This window comes from Rhinolophus sinicus, linkage group LG06, assembly GCF_036562045.2.
Source record: "Rhinolophus sinicus isolate RSC01 linkage group LG06, ASM3656204v1, whole genome shotgun sequence".
NCBI lineage: Eukaryota > Metazoa > Chordata > Mammalia > Chiroptera > Rhinolophidae > Rhinolophus > Rhinolophus sinicus.
The window spans coordinates 162161288-162187656 of record NC_133756.1 but is presented as its reverse complement, the minus strand read 5'-3'; the positions used below and the strand labels follow the sequence as shown (position 1 = coordinate 162187656).

Genomic DNA, 26369 nt, shown 5'->3' with positions numbered 1-26369 from the left:
GGTCAGAGCGTGGTGCTGATAACACCAAGGTTGCCGGTTTGATCTCCACGTGGGCCACTGTGAGCTGCGCCCTCCTAAGCACGCACACACACACACACACACACACACAACATTAATGGTGAGCTCTTCTCCACACAGCAAGCAGCTGGCCCGGGCCTTTAAGACTGAACTCAGATCATGTCCGTCCCCTGCTGTCCGCCTCACTGAGGGTCAGTGCCCCTCTCAGCAGTGCCTTTGGGGCCCTCTGTCCCGCCTTGCTGCTTCTAGCACCCTCTCTGACCGCCCTCCCGCCCTTACTCTGCCCCAGCCACCCTGGCCCCGTGCGGGTCCTCAGATACGCCCAGTGCTTTCCCTCAGCTGTGGCCTTGCCTTTGCCGATCGCGCTCTCCCCAGCTGCCTGGCTTCTTGCCCCCATCAGGCCCCTATGCCACCCGAAACGCTCCCTGCCACTTAGCACTCCTTGATTTTCTCCAAGGTGCTGGCATTTATTTGTGCATTTGTTATTTCCCAGAGCAATCTTCATTAGAATATAAGCACAAATGAAGGAGAAACCTTGTTTTGTTCTTTGCTGTACCCCCACTGCCTGGAATAATGTTGGGAATATAATAGATGACTGATAATTTTCTGGATATTTTTATATTGGGAAATCAGAACAGAGAAAGATTTGTAACTGTTATGCCATTTAAGGAGTGGCCAGTACTCATTTCTTGAAAAAAAAATTTTCTGCCAATTTTGGGATAAATTTGAGGTAATTTTTACTTCTAAATAAATACAGTCAGTGGCCAGTTAGCTCAGTACTTCAGCTAAGCCAAGGCCATGGTGGCATTTCCATGTGAGCCAACTGTGTCTGGGCCGGAGACGCTGCACCCTTGCTTATGTTGGTAGGGGCCCTGTGGGAGCCGAGGCCATGAGGCTTTGCCAGCCACCGGTGGCTTCAGCCCGGTCTCCATAGTCTGCCACTGTCAGCTGTGTTAGCTTTTGAATTCTATGTCCACCAGTAACGTACTGCTCGTCCAGCTTGTGGTCGGATAGGCAAGCTCCCGGCCAAGAACAGATTCCACACACGTGGGGCAGAGCAAACGGTGACCTGATAAAATTAGGGGTTTTATGACAGATACTCATTTTGAGCTAAAAAATTATAAATAGCCCCAACATTTCTGATCGCTTTACCAGAACTGCTTTCACAAAATATTCATTTGTGAGCCTAAGTGAAATCTTTTGCCTAAATGAGCTGTTGTTACCTTGACGAGTGGGGCGTATTGGAGCCTCTGATAGAATATATCAGACACGTACAGTGCAGTCACACTAGTGAAATTCAGCCCCACTCTGAGTGACAGAGTCCTGCTACACTAAGGTACCTTCAGTTCAAACATGATAGTGTCGGTGGACTGCAATATAAATGAGACCCGAGGTTATGAATCTGCTCCAGTTTGGATCAATAACACAGATTTGGTAGAAATTACGTGTAAGTCCCAGTGGCTCTTAGTCTGTGTTCCACGAACTGCGCAGAAGTGTGCTGCTGGAATGACTTCCTGGTGAACTCCTGGTCCTCGGGAAATAATAGGTTCATAGGTATCATTTCCTCAAATTAAAATTTTTTATTCCACAATTTTCCTTGCGATTTGGCATCTTTGCCCTAGTAGGTGACCAAGTGACTTCGTGCAGGAGTTCGCGTAAGTGACTTAGGACAGTGGTCCTCACACTGGAGCTTGCATCAGAGTCACCTGGACGGCTGTTAGAACAGATTGCTGGGCCTCGTGTCAGTTTTGGTTTTCAGCTCGGAGTGGGACTCTGGGTTGGGACTTACGGATGCTCTGTGGAGAGATGAGTTGCTATTTCTTTTGCCTCTCAGCTCTTCCTAAAGCCTCTTGGTCTTTTCCATTCCATATAGTTACACTTCATGTCTTATCAGTGAGGAAGACCCTCCTACGAGTCTTAGAAACACATGCTTCAGTCATTGGGCATAGTTGTGTGTTACACGTGGGCATCCCTGAGATGGAGCTGCCAAAGGACCAAACGCGCTTTACCCTCTTCTTCTTGTCCCTTCTGTTTGGAGGTGCACACCTAGGGGGTGAACCAGGAAGCATAATGGCAGGTGGCAGGGAGGTTGGGGGCAGGAGCGGCTGTGATTCCTGCCATGTCTGCCTATAGCAGCTTGGGTACCTTGAGAAAGAAGAGGGTTTGGAGGGTCAGGACATAACTTTAATGTACAGCTTTAAAAAATGCAGAAATACAGTTTCCGTTAGGTGGGTTAGACTATAGCCTCATTTATTTATTCTTCCATCAGTTGAGTGCTGTGTGCTGTGCTGGATACCGGGGTTAGAGAAAAGAAAAATGAATTCTCGACCTCAGGAGCTCTTGGTCCATTAAGGAGTCAGACCGACCATTGCTACAGTGACGTACGGACTTTCACCTAAGTTTTATAGTAGGGTGTCTACCTGCACTTGACAGCGAGGACCAAGGAAAAGGTCCTGGAATGTGAAGGGAGTAGCCAGACAAAAAGACCGGGTCCTTGTGTTCCAGACAGAGTGGAGCAAGCGTGTCATGGGGCATTGCCTTTTTCCCAAGCTTTCTTTGCCTTTGTGTTTCAAAAGTATACTGCTCTCGAGTTCTGTGCCTTTTCTTCTAAGTGTAAACGTAGGATGTTTACTCATCAATAAGAGGTCTTATGTTTAATTTGAGAAATTGTAATGGTTGAAGAATCTTTAGCTTATAACTGATATATCAATAGTTTTACTCACCCTTTTCTATTATTTAAGATGCAGTATTTTTCTGGGTTTAGTGAAGCCTATATGAAGAATCAAAACATATGCACAATAAAAGTCGAATACTAATTGAATTTAAATAGTGAAAGAACCGGGAGAAAAATACATGTTGGAGAACAATTATGAAAGGATGCTTAATGTGGATCACATATTTTTTACCTAAGCATGTTGCTCACACACACATTTTACCCCACTGTGAATTCACACAAAGGTCCTGTGACATGAAAGAGACCAGAAGTCAAGTAAAAATGTTTTGTATTTGTGTTGGTCATCATTAAAGGCCTGTCCAGTTACACGTTTCTGGGAGTACTTCAAAATAATGTCCCATTTGTACACTTTTCTGTGTGTATATAAAACGTAAGGAAACTGCCGTTCGTATGGTGTAGTGAGCAACCCTCAGGCCACAGTGCTGGGTTCCCCTGGTGATTCTGCCGCAGGCGATCGTGTGGCGCTGGGCATGGACCTCAGTCTCTCTGGCCTCGGTTCCGTCTGCAAGTTAAAGGACTTGTACTAGGATCTTCAAGTTCCTTTAGCTTTAAAGGTCTGTGTGCTCTGTAGTCTAACTTATACTAAAGGCATAATTCCGTAGTGAGATGACGTCACAACATCCTCCTTCTCATTCCATTACCAGCAGATGTAATCTATTATACCATCACTTTCCAAAGTCCTTATAAACTATGAGTATCCCTCACTATCCAAATCATTCAGTTCCCAAATTCAGCTAATTAAAATTCAGATAGTGAGAGATAACGCTATATTAACAAATATAGTCTCCCAGTTTTTGTTGCCGTTGTAAAGGAATGCTAAGGCAGACATTTTATGATGGGCAATACTTTGAAATTTGATAAGATATCCCTAAATACCTTGAACATTGACTTTAACAGATGTGACAAGCTGTTGTAGACAAGAAATAACTTCCTGTCGTTTACTCACAGTTAATAGAATGTTACCAAACCAAGTAATTTGAGCAGGTAACTGAGCTGTACCTCAGTATCAGCATAATAAGGAACCATGATGATTCTTATTGGTAACTGAAAAATAAACATTTATTGAGCTCGTACTATTTACCAATAGCTATTTAAAGCACAAGCAGTGAACGAGACAGAAGGAGTCCCTCCCGGGGCGGGGGGGAGGCGGGTACTGCAGACCTCATCATGACACGGATGGCCGGAGAGTCAGGTCTTTAAAAAGTGGAAATATTGGGGTGGCCCATTAGCTCAGGTGGTTAGAGAGTGGTGCTAATAAAAAGGTTACTGGTTCAGTCCCCACATGGGCCTCTGTGAGCTGCGCCCTCCTTAAAAAAAAAAAAAAAAGGAAAGGAAAAAGTGGAAACGTTAATTACTAAATAACTTAATACTCGGTATCTTTCTCAAGGGTCTATGTAGCATCGTCTTTTATGTATTTACCTCCCCGTTTTATTTTTCATATTTTGTTTCTGTTAGGAGAGAACGTTGAAATTATTCTCTAAGCTATCTGAAGAGAGTGACTAAATGCACCTGGGTCAGGCTGTCTGTGGGTATGAAGTGGTTGGGAGAATCCAAGAACATGGTGGTGAATGGCAGGAGAAATGGAGGCAAGTTGTCTAATGACCATCAGCAGAATCAATCAAAATTACAGCACACGGGGAAGGACACCGTGAAGGCGGGCAAAAACGCAGTCGAGAGGAGGTCAAGCCGCTGTATGTACACACTTAACTGTCGCTCTTTTGATTGTGAAATGGGGCAGTAATTCTTTCCAGTTCGTAATTCTGTTCTCTGTGTATTCTGTTCTTTGTGGTTTTCAGAACAATTTTTTATGTTCTCACACTTAATAGTATAGTTTTTTTACTCTTTCAAAGTTATATCAATTTTCAGTCTCATCAAACATGGTATACAACTTAAGTTTAATGCTTAATTAATAATGTTTAGTCGTGCTTTTATATCCGTAGTTTTAAATTATATTTTATAGAATTTATACCTAAATGATTAATCTGTTCTATAAAAATATTAAAGTACTGCTACTGAATTTCTTAAAAGTTCAAACTGTATTTTTCATATTCAATGTAAGTATAAGTATATATTTCTTTGAAAACTATATTATAGAGTAATATGAATTAATAAAGGCAACTTACGATAAGTGGAGTTTAGGGCAGCTTCACAAATTGTCACCATTTATTCTCCTTATACTTGTATAGAGGTTGAAAAATAGTTTATTCTGACAGGGAAGCCCTGTTGATGATAAGTTAGTTTTTTACCTCTATACTTCTTGGTGAGAATGAGGCTACTTGGTGAGAATTCTGAGAAATTGCAGAGTTGATGCATGTTTCATAGTTCTTCTAAGAGTAGTAAAATGCCCCCGCATGAGTATAAGTCGAAGTAGCAGCCGTATGACGTGTACAGCCATGATAAGGAAGACACTTTCTGTCTCTTTGCTTTTCCTGAGGTTAATTGAGACACTGCCAAACAGCTTTAATTTGTGTTGCAGTCGGCTTACTTCCAGTAGATTGGATTAGCCTGGTCTTTGCTGCAGCTTCAGATAGATTGCCCAGTTCTGATTCATTTCCTTCTAACTTTCAGGGTTTATGCTATCCATTGGGCCCCGGCTATAACATGCCAAATCTAATGGGATACAGCTAAAGCAATGCCTAGAGGGAAATTTGTAGCTGCGAACACCATATTAAAGAAGGACGAAAGATTTCAATCAATACCTTAACCTTTCCATATCAGATCAGGTCACGGTTTCTGTAAAGAAGCAGGCAGAAATCCCTGCTTGGAATAGGAGCAGAAGGAGAATCTAAGACCGAATGGGTCCTCTCTGCATGGACACCGCCTCCACCCTTAGCATGTGATGGGAACCTGAAGGAATTGAGAACTATCACGACTCTAGCAGCGATATTGGCTCTGTTCAGTAGATTAGGCATCTCTTAAGCTCTTCTTTAAAAAGCAAATTTCTATTGGCCTCCTCTTATGCATCATAGGGCAAAATGGTCTTAATTTGCTTAATTGTTGCAGGTACATAAGAGTTTAGCAAATGACCGTTCTATAGGCTATACTTTGACAAGTGTAGACAAATTTAGAGGGATAAGTTGGAAAAACCCAGAGAATGTGACGATGGACAGCATCATATTGAATGTTATTGGGCAAGAATGGTGCCAAAGGAGCCAGTGATGAAGAGAAACAAAGCAATGCTCCATCTTAGATAAACTGCAGTGACTTCACGTAACATCATAGCCACAAAATACGTGAAGCAAAAACTGACAAAACTGGAGAAATAGAGAACTCAGCAATAATTTGGAGACTTCAGTACCCTACTGTCAATAATGGTTAGAACAACTAGGCTCAAGATCAACAAGGAAAGAAGACTTAAACAACTCTCTAAACCAACTCTTACTGACAGACATCTATAGAATACTCCACCCAATAATGGCAGAATATACATTCTTTTCAAGTGCACATGAACATTTTTTAGGATAGACCATAGACCATTACAGCAACTCTCAATAAATTTAAAAGGATGGAAATCATACTGTGTATGTTTTCTGGTGACAATGGTGTAAAATTAGAAATGAATAGCAAATTTGGGAAATTCACAAATATATGGAAATTAAACTCCTAAATAACCAGTGGGTTAAAGAAGATATCAAAAGAGAAATGAGAAAATACTTTTAGACGATTGAAAATGAGGCTATAACATGCCAAATCTAATGGGATACAGCTAAAGCAACGCCTAGAGGGAAATTTGTAGCTGTGAACACCATATTAAAGAAGGACGAAAGATTTCAATCAATACCTTAACTTTTTAACCTTAAAACACCAGAAAAAGAGCAAGCAGAAGGAAGTACATAATGGAGTGAAATGAACAAAATAGAGACTAGAAAGACAGTAGAGAAAATCAACAAAGCTAAAAGTTGATTCTTTGAAAAGATCAACAAAATTGGCAAACCTTTAAGCAAGGCAGACCAAGAGAAAGAAAACTCATGAATCAAGAATGAAAGAGGGGACGTTGCTATTGCCTTACAGAAATAAAAAGGATTATAACAATACTATGAACAACTGTATACCAACAAATTAGATAATTTAGATTAACTGAACAAATTCCTAGAAAGTTACAAACTACCAAAACTGAATCAGAAGAAATACAAAATCAGAATAAACCTGTAGCTAGTAAGGAGATTGAGTCAGTAATTAGAAAGACAAAAGAAAAAGAACGAAAAAAACACATACTCCCTACAGGAACATCTCAGGCCCAGATGTCTTCATTGGTGAATACTGGCAGATGTTTAAAAGAAGAGCACCAATTCTTCATAGACTATTCCAAAAAATAGAAAGGAAGGGAACACTTCCTGAAGACAACTACAGACCAATATCTCTAATAAATATGGATGTAAAAATCCTCAGTAAAATGTTGGCAAACCAAATCCAACAACAGAGGCCAAGGATTCTACAGCATGACCAAGTGGGATTTATTCCAGGAATGCAAGGTTGGTTTAACATCTGAAAATCAATTAATGCAATGCACCGTATCAAGAGAATGAAGGACAAAAACCATACAATCATCCCAGTGGATACAGAAAACACATTTGACAAAATCCAGTACCCTTTTCAGAAAAAAAACATTCAACAAACTAGTAATAAAAAGGAATTCTTCAACCTGATAAAGGACATCTATGAAAACCCACAGCTAGCATGTCATATTTAATAGTGAAATGTTAAATGGTTTTCCCCTAAGGTCAGGAACAAGACACAAAATCCATTCTCATTCTATTCAGCATTGTACTAGAGGTGCTAACAATGGCAGGTAGCCAAGAAAACTAAAAAGCATCCAGATTGTAAAGGAAGAGGCAGAACAATCTGTATTTGCAGACTACGTGATTGCATATGTAGAAAATCCTAAGGAATCCTCTAAACAACTATTAGAAGTAATCAACGAGTTCAGCAAAGTTGAAGGATACAAGATCAGTATACAAAAGTCAGTATTTTATTTCTATATACTTGTAATGAACAATTCAAAAAAGAAGTTAACAATATTGTTTACAATGGCATCAAAAAGAAAAATAGTTAACAATAAAAGTGTAATACTTACACTCTGAAAACTACAAAACATCGTTGAAAGAAATTAAAGAAAACCTAAATAAATAGAAAGATATCATATGTTCATTGATTTCAAGGCTTAATATTGGTAAGATGGCAGTATTCCCCAAATGATCTGTAGATTGGATGCACTTCCTATCAAAATCCCAACTGGCTTCTTTACAGAAATTGACAAGCTGATCGTAAAATTCTTACGGAAATTCAAGGGGCCCAGAATAACTAAAACAGTCTTGAAAAAAGAACAAAGTTGGAGGACTCACACTTCTCAATTTCAAAACGTACTTCAAAGTTGCAATATTCAAGACAGTGTTATCCTGGCATCTGGAGAGACATATATCAATGGAATAGAACTCAGAGTTCATAAATAAACCCTCATGTTTGCAGTTAGTTGATTTTTGACAAGACTGCCAAGAAAATTAAGTAGGGAAAGAATAATCTTTTCAACAAATGGTGCTGAAAAAACTGGATATCCACATGCAAAAGAATTAAATTAGACCTGACTTCACACTATATGTGAAAAATTAACTCAAAATGGATCAAACATATAAATTAAAAGCTAACACTATGAAACTCCTGGAAGAAAACATAGGCATAAATTTTTATGACTTAGAATTAGGCAATGGTTTCTTAATATACTAAAAGTACAAGGAGCAAAAGAAAAGATAAAAGATAAATTGAAATTCATCAAAGTTGCCAAGTTTTGTGCTTAAAGGGATACTTACCGTCAAGACATGGAAAGACAACTCACACAATGGGAGACTATATTTTCAAATCATATATCTGATAAAGAACTAGTATCGAGAATATACAAAGAACTCTTACAAGTCAACAGTAAAAGTTCCAATTTAAAAATGGGCAAGAGATCTGAATAGAGACATTTCTCCAAAGATATACAAATAACCAGTACATGAAAAGATGCTCAAAATCATTAGTCATCAGGGAAATGCAAATCAAAACCGTAAGATACCATTTCACAACCACTAGGATATCTGCAATCAAAAAGACAGATAGTAATGTGTTGGTGATGATATGGAGAATTTAGAATCCTCATACCATGCTTTTGGGAACATAAAGCAGTCTGGCAATTCCTCAAAAGGTTAAGTATTGAATTACCATATGACCTAGCAGTTCCACTCCTAGGTATGTACATGAGAGAATTGAAAACATACGTAAACATAAAAACTTTTCCATGAATGTTCATAGAAACGTAATTCATAATAGCCAAAAAGCGGAAACAGTCCAAATGCCCATCAGCTGATGAGTGAATAAGCAAAAGGTGGTGCATCCATACACTGGCGTACTATTTGGCCATAATAGTACTGATGCATGATACAGCGTGGAGGACCCTTGGAAACATTATGGTAACTGAGAGAAGCCAGTCACAAAAGACCACGTGTTGTATGATTCATCTATGTGAAATTTTCAGACTAGGCAAATCCATAGAAACAGAGGAAATTAGTGGTTGCCAGGGGCTGTGTGAGAGGGAGAAATGGAGAGTGACTGGTAATGGGAGTGAGGAAACGTTCCAGAATTGATTGTGGTGATGGTTACACAATTCTGTGAATATGTTTAAAAAAAAAAAATCATTGAATTGTATACTTTAAATGGGTGAATTGTATGTGAATTATATTTCAATAAAGCTGATACACAAAATAGAATGATTTGATAGCTTTTCACATAACTATATACCAATAATTTGATTGCAAAACATATACCTACCCTTTATCAGGGACTTACATGTAAGTGTTTTGTTTTTATTTTTTTGAAAGAGTGGATGAAAAGAAGGTTACACCTCTCACTGTGTCTCTCGTTCTTCCACGTCTTAATTTTGAGAGGCTTCAAGTTACACCGCTGGTGTCTTCGCTACTCCTGAAAAGACTGTCAGTGGTTTATACATCAAACTTAAATCAGCACCGAGGAAACTTCATACATACGTTTGGCTTTCCTTTCCTCTTTCCATTGTTTTTCTCCCAGTTAAACCCAGTTACTTCAGTCACACATATATTTCAGTCACTTTCCCTATTTTTATCCATTCCTTAAAAAGTTGTTTCGGATAGGTCAGTGAGAAATAGGCCTGTCATCCTCTCCTTTGCTCACTTCTACTTCCTAGCTCTGTAATCATAGGCCAGTTTCTTAACCTCTGGGCCTGTCATCTGCAGAGTGGGGAATAACAATCATTCGTCTGCCCAAAAGCAGGAAGCTGGAGTTAACTCCTCGAGACATCCTTTTCGTACTTGAGATCTACGCTTCTGGCAGTTACTGCAGAGTATCTTATGTTCCTCTTGTTTCCTCCTCGCCCCAGCCCTGTCTGTCATGGCCCTTTATGCTCTCCTGCTAACTTCATGAACACCCTCACCCTCCCCAGTTCTCAGCTCTTCCTTGGAGGGGTGAGTAAGGCCTCTGAGCCAAAGATTCTCACAACTGTCTAGACCCTGTTCTTGGGAAACATGATAATATTATCTGCTAACCAAAATACTCTCAACAATTAGGTTAGTTTACTGCATTTGGTTTTATGTTTATGCAAAAGGTACTAAACTCTTAATTACTAAAACTGATTTCAGTTCTTGATTACTACAGTAGCTTGAATGGGCAATGAAGCTAAAGGTTTTTAAGGTAGATTTAAGTAGTTTTCAGTTTGAGTTACTTTTCTTTTCCTTTTCACAGGTAATGGTAATTCAGGATTCGAAGGACAGAGTCGATATGTACCATCTTCTGGAATGTCTGCCAAGGAGCTCTGTGAAAACGATGACCTAGCAACCAGTTTGGTTCTTGATCCCTATTTAGGTTTTCAAACACACAAAATGAATACTAGGTAATTTTAAGTCTTTATCCTGATGAAACAGATGATGTTGAATTTAAGAAAATAGATGGCTAATTTTACTTTTATTCAAAATTTAAAATGACGTTAAAGAAAAGTTCTTTCCGATAGAAGGATTTTCTATATGTGAACCAAGAAAAGCAACAGAAGCTTCTAAGAGTCTTGTCAGTTTTAATTCTGTGTTCTTATTTTATCTCAGGATATTTCTATTAAAATATAAAGCTGGAGGAGCATCTTTATATTCTATTTTAAATGTTGATGATAATTAGCTGAAAGAAAAATCTTACACGCATCCTATAAAACCTGGAAAATGTATGTGATTTTTTTTTCCCTACTGAAAGTAGGTTACATTAGGTTTTTTTCATGATTTTATTGCAGACTTTTCTTTTAATTGCAGACTTTTCTTTTAATTGCCACTATACATAGGGAGTTTTGTCGTCATGTTTAATCTTTGAGATTTAGCTAAGCATTCAGCTAAGTAAGTGAATATTTTTAAAGACATGCGCTTATATTCAGTATGCAGATAAGAAAATAGATGTGTAAGTGCTTTATTGAGTATCAGATGTCATCTATATAAAATATTACTACACCACTCTTGAAATCTGTCATCCTTTAAATTTATTCTAATTCTCTTAAACATCATGTTTCCCCCCAAAAGGTTCTTAAATAATTTCATAATTGACTGCCACCAAACACTATGTCAGAGCTTTACAACTTTTCTTTATCTCTTAACTTCCATGGCAAAGGGTTTCCAAGTCTGATGGAAAAGCACAGGCATTTAGAGTGTAGAGCAAGTTCCGAGCCGCTGTCACTCTTACTTCTGTCACACTGGCACTGAGGTTTCAGCGACTGCTCTAGAAGGACTTGATCACCAGGTAGCTAGTCACCGATGATTAGGTGGGGGGTAGAAATTGGTGAGTACAGGTGATTAGAGGAAAATCTTGTGCCCACTTTCTTCCCCTTTTAATTCTATCCCCTTGCTAGAGTTCAAACAAGATGCTGTGTGAGTCATTTATTAATTACATTCTAAATCCAGAAAGAAGTAATTCGGGTAAAAATGTGCCTCTGGTATTTTCATGTAAGTTCCTGTCATCATGTATCTTTATTCATTAAAATGAAGTGAAAAGTTGAGATGGACTTGAGAGATTACTTAACTAGTTTCCGGCCTGAGAGGGGCAGATATCTAAATTTTCTAAATAGGCAGATGGATGGCTGTTCTCTGGAAAATCAGCAGGATTAGATGCCCTAGTGTCCAACTAAAATCCAATTTGCATTATTTTCCCTTTTTCTCCAGTGAACGTAAGAGACCAGTGCTCACTGTCTAAAGAACCCTGATAGTACTTAAGTCACCCTTTAGCCGTTTTTATTTTCTGAGTTAAGAAACGTACATCACTGATTCACATAACAGCCTGGTGGCATTCAGGGGGTTACTTCAAAGGTCCGTAATTATGACCTGGAGTCATCAAGAAAGTGTTAGATTATGTTCATTATGCCTCGTACAGTAAACTGTAGGAGAGCATAAACCATCTTAGAAAGCGTCCCATCAAAATTACAAAAAACGTGTTAGTGGCTTAGGAAAGACATCGAGTATTCAGAACCCCCCGTGCTTTGTTCTAGAGGGTGAAGGGCTCCCTGTTGGTGGCCTTCTGCGATAGGAAATAACCCGTTTTCTAAAAATCCTCCATGACAACGGTTTCTCATAATTTGTATGAGTCACGTGGGGAATTTTGTTAAAAATGCAGGTTCTGACTCAATAGCTGGTGGGGGGACCCTGAGGGTCTCCAATTCTGACACGCTCCTGACTAGCGGTAGCTGGGTCCTAAAGCGTCTGGCCTGCCAAGCTTCGTTGTTATGTGATAAGTGGATAAAAGTTCCTTACCAGTAGTTTCCTAGGGTTCACTTACAAACACGTAGCCTTAAAATGTAAAGTTTAGGATTGCCACGCAAATATTAAAACTCAAGACCTTACTAGGTCCAAGTATCCCTAAGTTAAAATGCATCCAGTACATAAAATTTTTTATGAATAGAAATTGAAGGATCTAAAATGAAAACTGGTTAAACATGCAGAAGAAAACGTGTACGCCTACTTTCAGTGCACCGTTTATTCTCAGACAGTGGCCATCGATGGTGTAGGTAGCCCGAGTGTTCCCTGAGGAGACCAGCTGGCTTGGCAGCAGGGGCGGCACCTCAGGCCTTGTGGCCGGGCAGCTGATGTGTCTGGATCAGGGAAAGCTCTTGGCCTTTCACCAGAGATGTTTATTTCCAAGGTACTTCAACAGGCTCTTGTAAGCTGACATTTGGGGAATACACAGAATTTTATTACTGAAGCTTGTTAATCTCAGTGAAGGGCATACATTTTCATTTAATCTTAATGGGTTTGTTTGAAAATAAAACTATCCATTCTGCTTCATCTCTTGAGCAAGAATTTACCAGAATGTTGACTTACATATTTTTCAAAGAAAATATTTTATTTTATAGAAAATAAGGAAAATCTATAATGCTTTATTTGAGTAACCATAAATATTTCTTAAGTTAGTAGTTTACAGACTTCTGTATCTTTGGGGTACAAAAGAAGTGACTCAATGATACGATTGGAGCTTGCATTTTAATTCTCCAAGCTGTCTGTGTGTTCTTGTATAAGTGGTCTCTTTGTTCTCGTGTTTGTGCATCTGTAATTTGATTGTCAGTTTTTCGTTTCTCTTTTTTATGCCGTTTTTCCTCCTTCGACTTCTTTTAGTGTACCACCAGGAACTGTATTCAGAAACAGTAGATGCTGAATGATTTGAGAATTTCCCAAACTAGCTATATTGTGAATGCACATGTTTTCATCTTAATATATGCCTATATTTACTAACAAGTAAGTCCGAGTGGTAGCATGAATACCTAGAAATAGTATAACCACAATAGTAATTTCGATTTATTGGGAAATAGATTTAGTTACGTTTGTCAGTTATGAAACTTAATTTCTTCCTTTTAGCCAGAGAATAGAATTGTTAGTAATACCTCTGATTTTTTAAAAATCAGAGTGGGGAGATGAATGAAGATCGTAAAGCAAGGACAGAGGCTTTCAGTAATGCCCCGTTTTTTAGGCTGCTTCACCCAGAGATTTCACAGTATACTAAAGCGTGGGGAGTCTCAGGGGAGCAGTGAGCTGAGCAGGAAGTAACATAAAGAAGGGAAAAGAGTTAGGGCACTTTTTTTTTTTTTTTTAACTCTTCTTGATTTCTCTAATACAGACTTCAGCCTGTACAGCCCTTGTCCTTCTGCTGCTGTAACCATCTGTTTTGTCTTGTACTTATTTATGTATTTCATTGTTCATATCCACTGTTGGACATGAATTTATAAATCACTTTAAATGTCACTTTGAAGTGCTTGACTGGAAAGCGTAAAGAAATTTCTAGACCTTCTAACATAACATAATCAATGGTAAAATGATGTTATATGGGAAGAAAAGAATTTTAGGTATCATGCTGAGCCTACCCACGGCTTCATAAAGTTCTTGAATATCACAGTGTTTTAAGGATTTCTGCTACAACTAATATAATAAGTCTGTCTAGAAATTACAAGTTATACAAATAGTTTTTTATTGTTGTTGTTTGTGTTTGCATTTCTATAGCGCCTTTCCTTCGAGGAGCTCAAGGCATTTTTCAAAATCTGACAGTTTTCCTCACAACAACCCTGTGAGGTAGGTAGAGTGCATTACAAACAATAATAAGATGCCCGCTAACCTCTCGCAGCCTTGATAATGTTCTTTTCTGGGAAGTAATTGGAGGTGTCAGCATAAACATGATTTTTAGAACATTTTGCAAACCTTTTAAAATACTTTGGTCTCAGTAATATCTATATTGAAAAAACCGCTTGTACTCCATAACGGGAATTTTAGGAGAAATCACTCATCGAAAGATCAGGAGTCACTCCCTCCATGGGACAAGCTGAGCGCTGCTTGCGGACTCAGCCAGGTATGTTTCCGGGGATGGTTTGTTTCTAGGTGAAGAAGGAATGAACTAATGAACGAACACAGAGCTGTAGGGTTTCCTCCTCTCGGGGGCGACAGTTAAACCTTCATCACAGGGGAAAGGTGTTCACAGCGTTGCCTCATGGTTTTCTTATTTTGTAGCTTAAATATTTGAGCATTTTTCTCTCTCTTCCTTTCTCCTTCCCTTGCTCCTTTTTTCTGTCTCCCTCCTCATTGTCCCTCCCTCCAGTCTGCTCTTGACTGTACGTGCTAATGGAAGGGCACTAGTGCAGCTAATATAGACAAATCTACAACTTCCCTTCATTGCCACAGTGGTCTCTTGGGTTTGGAAACCGAAAAACCAAATAGCAAGAAAACCTAGGAAGTGAGTCTCTGGAAAGAGTGGGGAACAGGTGTGTGGGAGTGTGCATTCATATGTTTTCTTCTGCCCCTTTTAATAAGAAACGATGGTAAATGACATATTTTTTTTTTTATTTCTTACAGCAGCCATTGATCAGAGGTGTTGGAAGAGAAAAATAAATGTTTGGTTTATTTAAGTAATAAATGTTGTGTTAAGAGAGGGAGGAGGAGCATATTGATTTGGACATGCCAGATACTTGTTTCTCATGCCTCCCCTTCCACGCTCCCCCCCCGCCACCCCCACCCCCCGGTACTAAATCTGAAAGTACTCATATGTGGCCACCCCTTTCGCTGCATTGTGGGAATATCAGCCGCCCTGTCTGGCTGGGCTCCACTGGCACACAATGCAAAGGCAGGGCAGAGCCTGTTGTCCTCCTGAAACGACACAAGAGGGCCTCAGAGTCCACGGAAGAGAGCAGGTTCCAGAAAGGCCTGACCCACAGGCCCGGTCCATCCAGTAACCAGCCCTCCCTGGGCCTGATTTTGTTTTATGGACAGAGGGGGTCGTTTTAGATAGTCTGAATTTTCTTCTAGCTTTAAGAACTGGGGGGTAAGGAGAGCTTTGTGCGATTTGTGTGGGAGATTTAGAGCAGTCGTGATTAAGGAGAGGACAGAGGGTATCTTTCTACTCAATAATAGAAAAGTAGTTCAGTTTTTTCTGCGGTCCTCAGTACCTTTTGCTCTGGCCCTAATCGTTGTAACACTCTTATGTTATTAAATAATTTTTATTTCCCCGCAGTATTTGTTATAATGGGATTTGACTTGAACTGTCAGCCAGGTGCCTTTGATGTAGTTCTTAGGATTACGGAAAACAACTGGCTTTTCCCCTTCCTGTCTGCACCCAGAACCATTTTCTTCTTCCTTTGCCTCACTGTCATTTCACGCCTATAGCAGCCAACTGTGACAGTAAGTTTTGACAGTAAATCACATTTTAAGTAAATGAAGGTTCTTGTTAGGGGGTAGCATGTGACAGTTTTGAGGGTTTTGTTTGTATTTGAGCCAATAGAAGTCAAGAAAGCAGAAACAAAAGTCAGCACAGGAAACGTGGAAGACAGAATAGTACTATAGCAAGAGTTGGTTATTTTGTGTTGGTTTTAGTATGTAAATTGTTTGGCATCGTCAGCAAAGAGGAAACAAAGCTAAGGCCGACTGAAAGGCGTTTTTAGATAGAAAGGAACAGGTTTCCGAAATGGGGAGTACACATACAGCGTATCAGGAGTAGCCAGTGTCCCTTCCAGGTCTGTGACTTATTCTTCTCTCCTGTTCTTAAAGCTTTAGGTGAATTTATCCCTGGCTCTGCCTTGCTTGCTAATAACGGCTTGTGTCGAGCCATGCAGTTATTTAAAAATAGGGTGTCACCACTGGTAGCTCCACATTGAACATATAAAGATTGTTTGGCTCTTTCTGTCTTTTGTAGCCTTGGCACCACCATCGTGGATTGTTCGTTGTATTTGCTCCTAGTGAACTATTGCTTTTCTGTTCACTGCACAAAAAATACAGGGTATCCTTTCCCGCCATTTCCTATTTGTATTGCTGGAAGTGGTGTGCCTTAGCTACCACATGCTGGGTTGTCCTAACCTCTCCTGCCTTGCAAATAACCCCCAGTGTAGGGTTGCCGCAAGAAGGGTTTCAAAACCCAATCTTGACAAAAATCACTTGTGGTATCTACAAATAAGTAGTTTACTATTATAGCTGTATGGAAGTTTAGATACTGCCACAATTCTGCACATCTTTAGATTATTTTAGTGGTGGTTCTCTGACATCATATTCTAACAATCTAAAGATATTCTAAATTGTTTAAAAGACTTCCACCCATCTGTCTGTTGTGGCTGGCATGCTGATTAATTGAAAATGGAAAATAAGGCATTGTCCGTTTGTTCGTATGATATCTCTGGGATGTGTTTCAGCTCTTAGATAGCTCTGCATAACAGCTGTGAGAGCTTACCGAAACTAGCCTGTCTGTAGCTAGCAAATCCCGGGAGGTGTCAGCATGCATTATGTATCTTAAGACCTCTAGAGATACTGTCCAGGAAACAGTATTATACCTGTTCTGGACCTCATGTCTTCCCTCTTCCTTGTTCTAGTACTTTCCTTTGCTATTGTTGGCCTGCTGATTTCCCTCAGCCTCTGTTCATCTCTCTGAATCTATCCGTTATTGGGATCCTCTGCTCAGATTTCCTCTCACTGTGCCTGCCTTCTTTTGATTCTTTCCTGCCTATAGTAATATTCGGCATTTTCTTTGGAAAACTGAATTCACCACTCTCCGCGTTGTCCATATCGATGTCAACTCCCAAACTCCTTCCCAAACAGATCCTACGCTTTCTGATCTCCATATTTACCATCATGTGCTGTGGCAATGCAGTTTGTATCATATTAACATGCATTTGCATACTGATGCCTTGTTTAACTGTTTGATGCATGTGCATGTCTTGGTTAAATTTCCCCTTGTGGAGTTTCTTACACTGTAACATTCATTGTTCATGTACACCTTAAAAATAGAACTGGCCTGGAGGGGAAAATGAGATGTCAGTCAATGAGACTGAAGCGGCCATGTCTTCTATCGTATTTTTCACCATAGCACCTGTGTACACAACACCTAATAAATAATCCTTGGTGAAGTATTGTGGCTTAAAATCTTATGAAATGTTATGAATATATTTTACGGAAGCTTATCTAGAAAAACATTTTGCTGCTTCAGTGCTTCCTTTCCTGGAGTTTGTGCTAGATCTTATCTCAATTTTAGCATTTTCAATTTTATGAGGTGCTCAATTTTAATTGTTAGAGTAAGAAGCATACTAGTTCAAATATTTTTTTCTCCTGTGCCATTAATATTTTTTTCTTAATGTATTTTATTTGAATAGCAGTCTGTAATTCCTTTTTTGGTTGGATGTTTAGGAAGAACTTTATTTGGGAAAATAAGCCAAATGAAATTGGCATGAAAAGGAATTTTAAAATTAAGATCCAAGTACCTTTAATTATAGTACACATATTTTATCATGACTACAACTTTAGAATGAGGGGCTTACAAACTTAAGTCTTACTTGGACCATGAATGTATCAGGTGTTATTATATGATTAGAAATGTAATATTATGAAGTCATCATAGCCCATTTTACAGTAGAAGCCTTTTAAAATTCTACCCCAACAGTTTTTCTTTACATCACCAGCATAGTAATATCGTTGCTAGAGTTGTACTCTTTGCACTCTTTGTGTTTTCTGAATGTAGTTGTCAAAGATTAATTTGACCTGGTGTTAGAACATCAAGATGTATTTCAGGACCCATTGGGATACTTAGTTTGGGGTTTTTCTGTGTACATGAAGAATGTTCTTTTTTATGGCATGGTTTTGTTTGCTTCATCGTTCTTCTGAAGCTCATGGCCAAACACTCTCCTGGCTTGATTTCGCATGTTTTAAAAAATTCTTGTCATCCTAACACTCAGTTAGAGCTCTGTTCTAGGTCTTTCGTTTTGTCCCTTCTGAAGGAGACGGCTGGTATAAGCCTGAGTCAGACGTTTGTTTGAATCATCTGGTCACCTCTCAGTTAATGAGCTAACAGTGAAATAAAAGTGTTAAAATGCAGTTTGAAGACAGAGAAGTTACGTTTTCCTGGTGATCGATATTAAGTAGGAATTATCAAGATTATTGCGTGTTCTCTTTTGTTCGGTCTGGCGGGTTTTAGGTGATTATCTCTTTCTCAAGATCTCTTACCAGTGGCCTAAAGATGATGGCGGGTAACTAAAGTCACTGTTTTTATTTTTTTTCAGATTTCGACCTATTAAAGGAAGGCAAGAAGAACTAAAGGAAGTAATTGAACGTTTTAAGAAAGATGAGCACTTGGAAAAAGCCTTCAAATGTTTGACTTCAGGCGAATGGGCGCGGCACTATTTTCTGAACAAGAACAAAATGCAGGAGAAATTATTCAAGGAACATGTAGGTTTATTAATAAGATTAATACTATTTATCTGTTTGGATAAGAGTACAGAAAACTAAAGCCTGAATTTTAGTGAACACTGAAACTTTAAATCAGTTTTCCATGAAACTAGTCGTATGAAGATCTAATGACATATAAGATCACTTGCATGACTATCCAAAGAGAAAACTTTGTCATCTGGAAGTGAGATTTGTTGGGAACTGTTCGAGTAACGCAGCCAAGCCATTAGGTACTCAGATATGTGAAATTTTAAAATACCAGCACAGTTTGTTACTTAATGATCTTTAGTTTTTTATATTGCTGGTTTGCTTTTATAATTCTGAGAAAGTCTAGCAGGATAAACAATCTAAAGGTAATATCAATTATTTTTTCTGTTTTAGGTGTTCATTTACTTGCGAATGTTTGCAACTGATAGTGGATTTGAAATATTGCCTTGTAATAGATACTCATCAGAACAAAACGGAGCCAAGATAGTTGCAACGAAAGAGTGGTAACTATTATACTAGTATAAAGCCATAAACAATTGTGCTTAAAATTCTCTCTTAAATTACTGTTCAAGTGCCGAGAGAGTCATGGGAAGGAATGAAGCCAGAGCTCCCCCTAAAGGAGCCAGTGCGGTGCTGCTGCGTTGGCCCAATGTCCGGGGCGTAGCGATTGTTCCTTATCCCGGTCTTCATTGACTGGAATTAGAAGTCTGAGTTGAATCAGATCCTGTGTCTAAGCCACAGTGCTTGCTGTTTTCCTCTTGTTGAGTCTGGGGGCCTGCTCAGTGATGGGAGGCTGAAAGGTTAGTGGTGCCAGGGCTGGACAACCTGGCTTCCATAGGCGGTCCTGTACTGGCTTAGACGAAAGGCTGGGCATGAAGCCTTCGTGAGCCCAGGAATTTTACGGGTGGGAACTTCCTGGTGCGTTCCCGGTTTTAAAAAAGACATATGTGCCAGCTTAAATAAAAGTAGTCAAGTTGAGCCCCCCTAGGATGGATGACAGCCATACATTAAAGAGGGAATATGTGACCATATCGTCTTTCCTCTGATGCCTGTTCCCTACCTTTTCTCCCAAAGACACATGTAGCCCCTCCCCCACCACCACCCCGCTATTTTTTATAGCAGAAAGCTTAGGGTCAAGCACAGGCCAATGGAGTGGGCAGAGCCCATCACCCGCAGGCTTGGGTGGTGTACACATGAGTGCGTGTTGTCGTGGGCTGGTGGCACGCCTGTGTTGTAGGTGGGTGTGGAGGTTTGTGGTCTCAGGGTCTGGGGACAGCTGCACTGTGTACAGTAGCCTCGAGCAGTGACATGTGGCTCGTCTGAACTGAGAAGTGCTGTATATGTGATATATGTACCAGATTTTATATTAAATTACGTTTTCCTTAATATTTCTTATAGTTACCTGTTGAAACAGTATTTGGGGTATATTGGGTTCAAATATATTACTAAAGGTAGTTCCACCTGTTTTTCACTTTCTTAATATGACTGCTAGAAAATTAAGAGATTCTTGCCTTACGCTTCTGTGGGACAGTGCTGCTCTAGAGGGCGGAGACCCAATTCCCGGTCCTCATAACCCTTTGCCACTACTTGTCCCTGTCTCCTTCGTCAGTGTCAGCAAGTTGAGTTAGTGCAGCACGCATCTGAGTTCTTTGTGTTTGTAAGACACTAGGCCAGGGGCCGCAGGGGACTCCGACCCATAGGTAGCCCAGGGCCCGTCCTGCAGGACAAGGCAGCGGCACAGGGACCCGTGGCTTCCAGGTGGGGGTTCAAGGGCACCAGCTACAACACGCATGGCGAGGTCTTCTCCATTCTTGGTATTTATTGGGCAGGCTTAGTTTATTAAAAGCAGCCTTATTATTTATAATTACTAGTAATTTTTAACATCACATATTTTAAATAGGAAACGAAATGACAAAATAGAATTACTGGTGGGTTGTATTGCCGAACTTTCAGAAATTGAGGAGAACATGCTACTTAGACATGGAGAAAACGACTTCAGTGTCATGTATTCCACAAGGAAAAACTGTGCTCAGCTCTGGCTTGGTCCCGCTGCATTTATAAACCATGGTAAGCGACATTTCTCAGGTGTTAGCTCTCGTGTCGGGCAGTACTGCTAAAAATTAGTAAGACCTTTATCTTCCTTTAAAGGAGGGTTGGAAGTACAATTTCCCCCCCAAAATTATTAAAATAAATGTTCCTGTAGTTTACTTGAGACCTAAACACCTCTCAAAAGTCATAAAATTATATGGAAAGCTTATTTCAGATTTCTGTAATTGTTCGTGTTTCAGATCTTATCTACAGTTAATTGACTTTATCTTTTGGACATTTTTCAGATTGCAGACCTAACTGTAAGGTAAGCATAAAATTTTTTTATCTCAAGTAGTTAGTTTCTGCTTCAAGTGCAAGTTTCTCAGTGAGTTCATTTTATTTCAGTTTGTGTCAACTGGTCGCGATACAGCGTGTGTGAAGGCTCTAAGAGATATTGAACCTGGAGAAGAAATTTCTTGTTATTATGGAGATGGGTTTTTTGGAGAAAATAATGAGTTCTGCGAGTGTTACACTTGTGAAAGGTAAAGTGTTATGATTCCGGCTTTTATGTTCTCACCACGTGATGATTGTGGGCTATAAATCGCATTATCTTCTCATTGAAATGCAGGGGTAGTCTTACGGTCTGTAGCATCGCACCCAGTGCCGTATGAATAAACAAAATCAGAGGCTGCGGAGCTGTTGGGGGACACTGGCACCTGACCTTCTAACATCGTACTGTTACCAGATGTTATTCTTAGGAGTGGAACAGAATTCAGACGTGCTTAAGGAGAGAACGAGAAATGAGGAATACCTTATACTCATACACACACACACACACACACACACACTCACATTCACACACACACTCATTCACACACACACACACACTCACATTCACACACTCACATACACACACTCACATTCACATACATACACACATACACTCACATTCACACACACACTCATACACACACACATACACTCACATGCACATTCTCACACATACTCTTACACACTCACACACTCACTCTGCCAGGGTGGGGTTGCCCCAGAAATGGCCAAGTAAAGTTTAACCGCTGACAGTCATATAAACAACCCTGAAGTTGTCTTGTGTCCTCTGGGATTTTTCTGTGTTGCTGCACATACTCTTCATAATTCCTAAGCCCTGTCACTTAGTGAAGAACCTCTTTGTGTGACCCATCAGGGTTCTGGAGTCCTTGTAGAAACCCCCAGACTTGCCTTAGCAGGATGCTTGTTCACATCAGTCTTTGTGGTGACGCCTGCAGACGAGAGCTCACAGAGGAAGTGTGTGTACAGGCTGGGCTGGGCTGGAGCTGCAGGAAGGCCCCATTACGAGGCAGCGCAAGGTGGCATAGGCCGCGTGGTGGAGCGAACCTGGGTTTGTTGAGCCCGTTTACATGCCCTGCATGGCGCTGAACACTTCTCATCAAGACTCATTCAGTCCTCCCAGCCTCCCTGTGAGAGCGAGAACTAGCAACATGCCCACACTGCTGGTTCAGAAACTCGAGTACCTGCACCCAGGTCAGCCTGCCTTCACTCCCTAGGACTTCTGCACATATGAGCAGAGATAGCTGGTAGTGCTGCTTCTCCAGCTTAAAACACCCAGCCTACAGCCAGTCATGCTTGGGAGAGCTATTGGGTTCCCTAGAAGCCCCATTTTCCTCTTTCTGGGTAGCCAGAGGTTCCCCTGGTGTAGTGGGTGAGGAGGATACAGTTTATCTTTTTCTATATAAAAAATGGTTTAAACATTAATTAAATCTTTGACCAGCCCACAGAAAGACCCTTTAACCTATGAAGTAGTTTAATTATAGTTGAATACTGCTTTACAAGCGCTTTATAGAGACAGCGTAGTTACTTACGTAGCAGCTGCTGCCTCACATCCAGTGTGGGCTGCCTGCATGGAGTCCTGTGACTGCATTTCATTGGCTGTGTGGTCTGGGGCAGCTGAGCTGCTTTTGTGCCTCAGTTACCCCATCTGTAAAGTGGGGTAACATTGGAAGTTGTTGCACAGCTTCAGGGTTGTTGTGAGGACGTTTCATATACATCATGTAGAACAGCACAGTTAATACTCCGATATTAGCTGTGTAGTTATATGAAGTACCTTCTGGTTATTTCCCCGTTAGAAGGGATGCCCCGGGAAGACACAGATTTTTACCTTTTTTATTAACGGCTGTATCCCCAGCATTCAAAACAGTACCTGGTATTTAGTCGGTGCTTGATAAATATTTGGTAAATGAATGATTGAATGGGGCAAACAATATGCTAATAATGTTTTGGAGGCTGCCCTGAAAAAGGTAACCACACACATAGGATTCACTCCAGCCCTGAAACAGCTTTTTCTCTAGATCAGAACTGCACATATCATCCCGTTCTTTGGACAGGTTAGTTCTCTGTATGGAGCCTCAGTTTCTCCGTGGTAATGTGGACATAATCCCACCGAGTCTTAGTGTAAGCAATAAGTAGAAATGTGCAAATCCTTCTAATTGGAAGGGCTGAATGCAGGACGGTAGGCATGGTTATTGTCAGATACTTAAGCAATTTGACTTAAAGACTGGCTGTGAATATTCTTGAAATTCCCAGGAACACCAATTGTTTCTGCCTTTCCAGAAATTAGGTGAAAGGATAAGACTGGTCAAAAGAATGCATTCAATTACTGATCAGATATTAACTGGCTAGTTAGTTCCTTTACGTTAGACCTACATGTTCATGGTAAACAAGACTGGCACAGTGCCAGCTGTGAGGGCAGTGTGGTGCAAGGGACACACACACACACACACACTGCACTAGGAGCTGAAGGGTAAGGAGCAGTGGCCCAATGAAGAATTGCAAGTGGACAGAATGTTTACAAAGGCACTGAGATCACAGGTGATGTGGCCAGGACACATTTGATGCATATTTCGGGGCTGTGACCATCCTGACACAATAGCGATTGTAATACATTCCTAAGTAAGGTCTGCAGATTTCACTTGAGAAGGTTTGAGGAATAAAATCTAATGAGGGACCAAATTGTGTTAAAGCTTATATAAAAGTATGTCTGATGATAGCCAAGAAAACATTTCTGAAGTATAGAAATTTAGGGGAGATTTGCCTTGACAGATATTAAAAATTACTATGAAAACTACCATAATCAAAACTTGATGGTATTGGCCCAGAATAGACAAATAGATAAGCGGACATAATACAGTCCTGAAATAGAGGCAAGTATGATGTTGGAAAACATATTTTTGATCCACGGTTGAGAATCTGCATATGTGGAAGCCCGACTTCAGTTATTCATGGATTTTCGACTATATGGGTGGCTGGTGCCCCTAACCCTCATGTTGTCAGGAGTCAGCTGTGATTCACTGTGTACCTGGAAGGAAACGAAGCTAAACCCCCATCTCACACCATATCCAGATGGGTTAAAGATGTAAATTAAAAAATGCAGAACTATCAGGGAAATAAATTAGGAGAATATATGTCTAACCTTGGGATAGTAGAATTCTTTTGAAAGAATTAAGACAAGAAACAGTGAACATGAAAATTTTTGAATGGCCGAAAGTAAAGTCGAAGAAATGATAAACTGAAGGGGGGAAAATGTACCCATATGGCAAAAAGTTAATATAATAACAAAAAGGTCCTGTAAGCTCATAAGGAAAAGACAGACTCCAATAGAAAAGAAAGGTAAGGAAGATGCTGCAAAGAAAATGATATGGCCGTCAACAAGGAGATTAAAACAATAATTAGGTGTTCATTTTCACTGTCAAATTGGCACAATTGAAGAGGTACACTGTATACTTACTGCTGGTGAGGATATGGAGAAACTGGCACAGTGTAATTAGGGCCGTGAATTGCTGTCACTTTGGGGGAAAGTAATCTGGCAATGTTTGTTAAAAATAAGTGCACCCATTTACCTAGCAGTCAGTCCCATATGGAAGAACCTATCCGGTGGAAAGACAAACACTAGTTAACAAGGGTTTGGTTGCAAGAACAGTACGGCAGCAGTGTTCATGGTGGCGGGCAAAACCTCAATGCCCCACAGGTTTCAGTCATCCCTGATGAGCATGATTGATACATTATGGAATATTTATTCTATGTAAATAGTACAGCTTTGTCAAGACATACGTTCAATCCAGGTTTATTTGTCCATGATATAATGATAAGAAAGCTGGGTGCTGAGTAAGTGTATAGTACTATCCTTTGTTTGCTTAAAAAGCAATAACGATGTAAATAGGTGTGTAGACTATGGTGAAAGGAGTGGAAGCTGACGTGTTGGCAGAGGGTTGACACTGGTACCTCGGGGCTTTGGGGACACGGGGTTGGGAAATGCTGTCAGCTTTGGCTGACATGTATATCTATATGTATATCTATAGCCTAGGATTGTTCTGCTGATTGCAGCAAGCATGAGCATGTGTTAAGTTCATAAGCTAAAAAGAAGAAATGAGGAAAGCAGAAAAGCAGATGAGTGGTAGGGTTTTACTTTAAAAACTCTAATAACCAGATAAAATGATTCCAGCACAGTCATTTATTTTGTGTTTAAGCATACTGTAAGTATGGCCCATCTTTCTAGAAATAAATCAGGGATGTTATAAGTTATGGTTAAAAGGCATGGAATATCTGCAAATAATTACTTTCTTAGTCTATATGAAATAAAATAGCCTATAAGACTTACGAATTTACTTTCTGAGTACATTTTGGGGTGGATTGGAGTGTAACTGGTTGCCTGCCTTGGTGAAGTTACATAGAGGATTTTACAGCGATTTCTAGTGCACCTTTTGAAAAAAGAATTGAGCCAGTCCCACCATAAGTGTTTTGTTGTTGTTTTTACAAAAGCATTAATAAAAGTAGAATTCCAGGTCCATTCTGGGAAGGTGAAGAAAGCTCACTTTACTTACCAAAAACAGTTTCTGCGTTAGGTTTAGATCTTGTTCCCTAGCAGTAAGGGTTAAAAGAGGGGGCAGATCAAGTAAAATTCTGTTGTCCCTGAGCAGGAGGTGACACTGATTTCTCGGGGGAGAAAATCCTGAAGGAAATGAGTTACACGGTTTTCATGGAGGGCAAGATTGCCCTCCTTCTGGAGGATATTCACAATTCCGCCACAATTCCAGAAGCTGTTACTATGTGGCTTCTCTTTAACAAGCGAAGGCCAATAAAAAGCAAGTCTTCAGTGAAGGCCATTTAGGCCAAAGAGATTTCCCTCTTCTCAAATGCAGCATGTAGTGCTTTTGTTAACTTCATTAGTGTGTCATTTACTACTATTTTGAATAGAGCTGAGAGAAATTTTCTTTTATACAGTGAACCAAGCAAAGATTTGCAAAGCTGGTTTCATTAAGGAAGTTTACGAGACCCTCTTCTGAGGAACCCTCACTTCAGAAGAATTTATACAAATATTAATT

The 26369-nt window shown here is 39.9% G+C and overlaps 1 protein-coding gene across 10 annotated transcripts in view; it reads left to right on the top strand.

The window, feature by feature from the left end:
- KMT5B (lysine methyltransferase 5B) overlaps positions 1–26369 on the top strand; it is a 53139-nt gene that overhangs the window by 14349 nt on the left and 12421 nt on the right. For 5 of the 10 annotated variants that reach the window (XM_074336824.1, XM_019717498.2, XM_074336823.1 and 2 more), the window contains 8 exons: positions 4208–4443; positions 10499–10646; positions 14269–14337; positions 18792–18957; positions 19339–19448; positions 20846–21012; positions 21279–21298; positions 21379–21515. In XM_074336824.1, coding sequence (XP_074192925.1) covers positions 4284–4443; positions 10499–10646; positions 14269–14337; positions 18792–18957; positions 19339–19448; positions 20846–21012; positions 21279–21298; positions 21379–21515 — 977 coding nt within the window. In that variant the 5' untranslated portion in view covers positions 4208–4283. Of the gene's footprint in view, positions 1–4207; positions 4444–10498; positions 10647–14268; positions 14338–18791; positions 18958–19338; positions 19449–20845; positions 21013–21278; positions 21299–21378; positions 21516–26369 lie in introns of those variants that run through there. The other 5 variants (XM_074336829.1, XM_074336822.1, XM_074336828.1 and 2 more) reach the window with 4 other exon arrangements.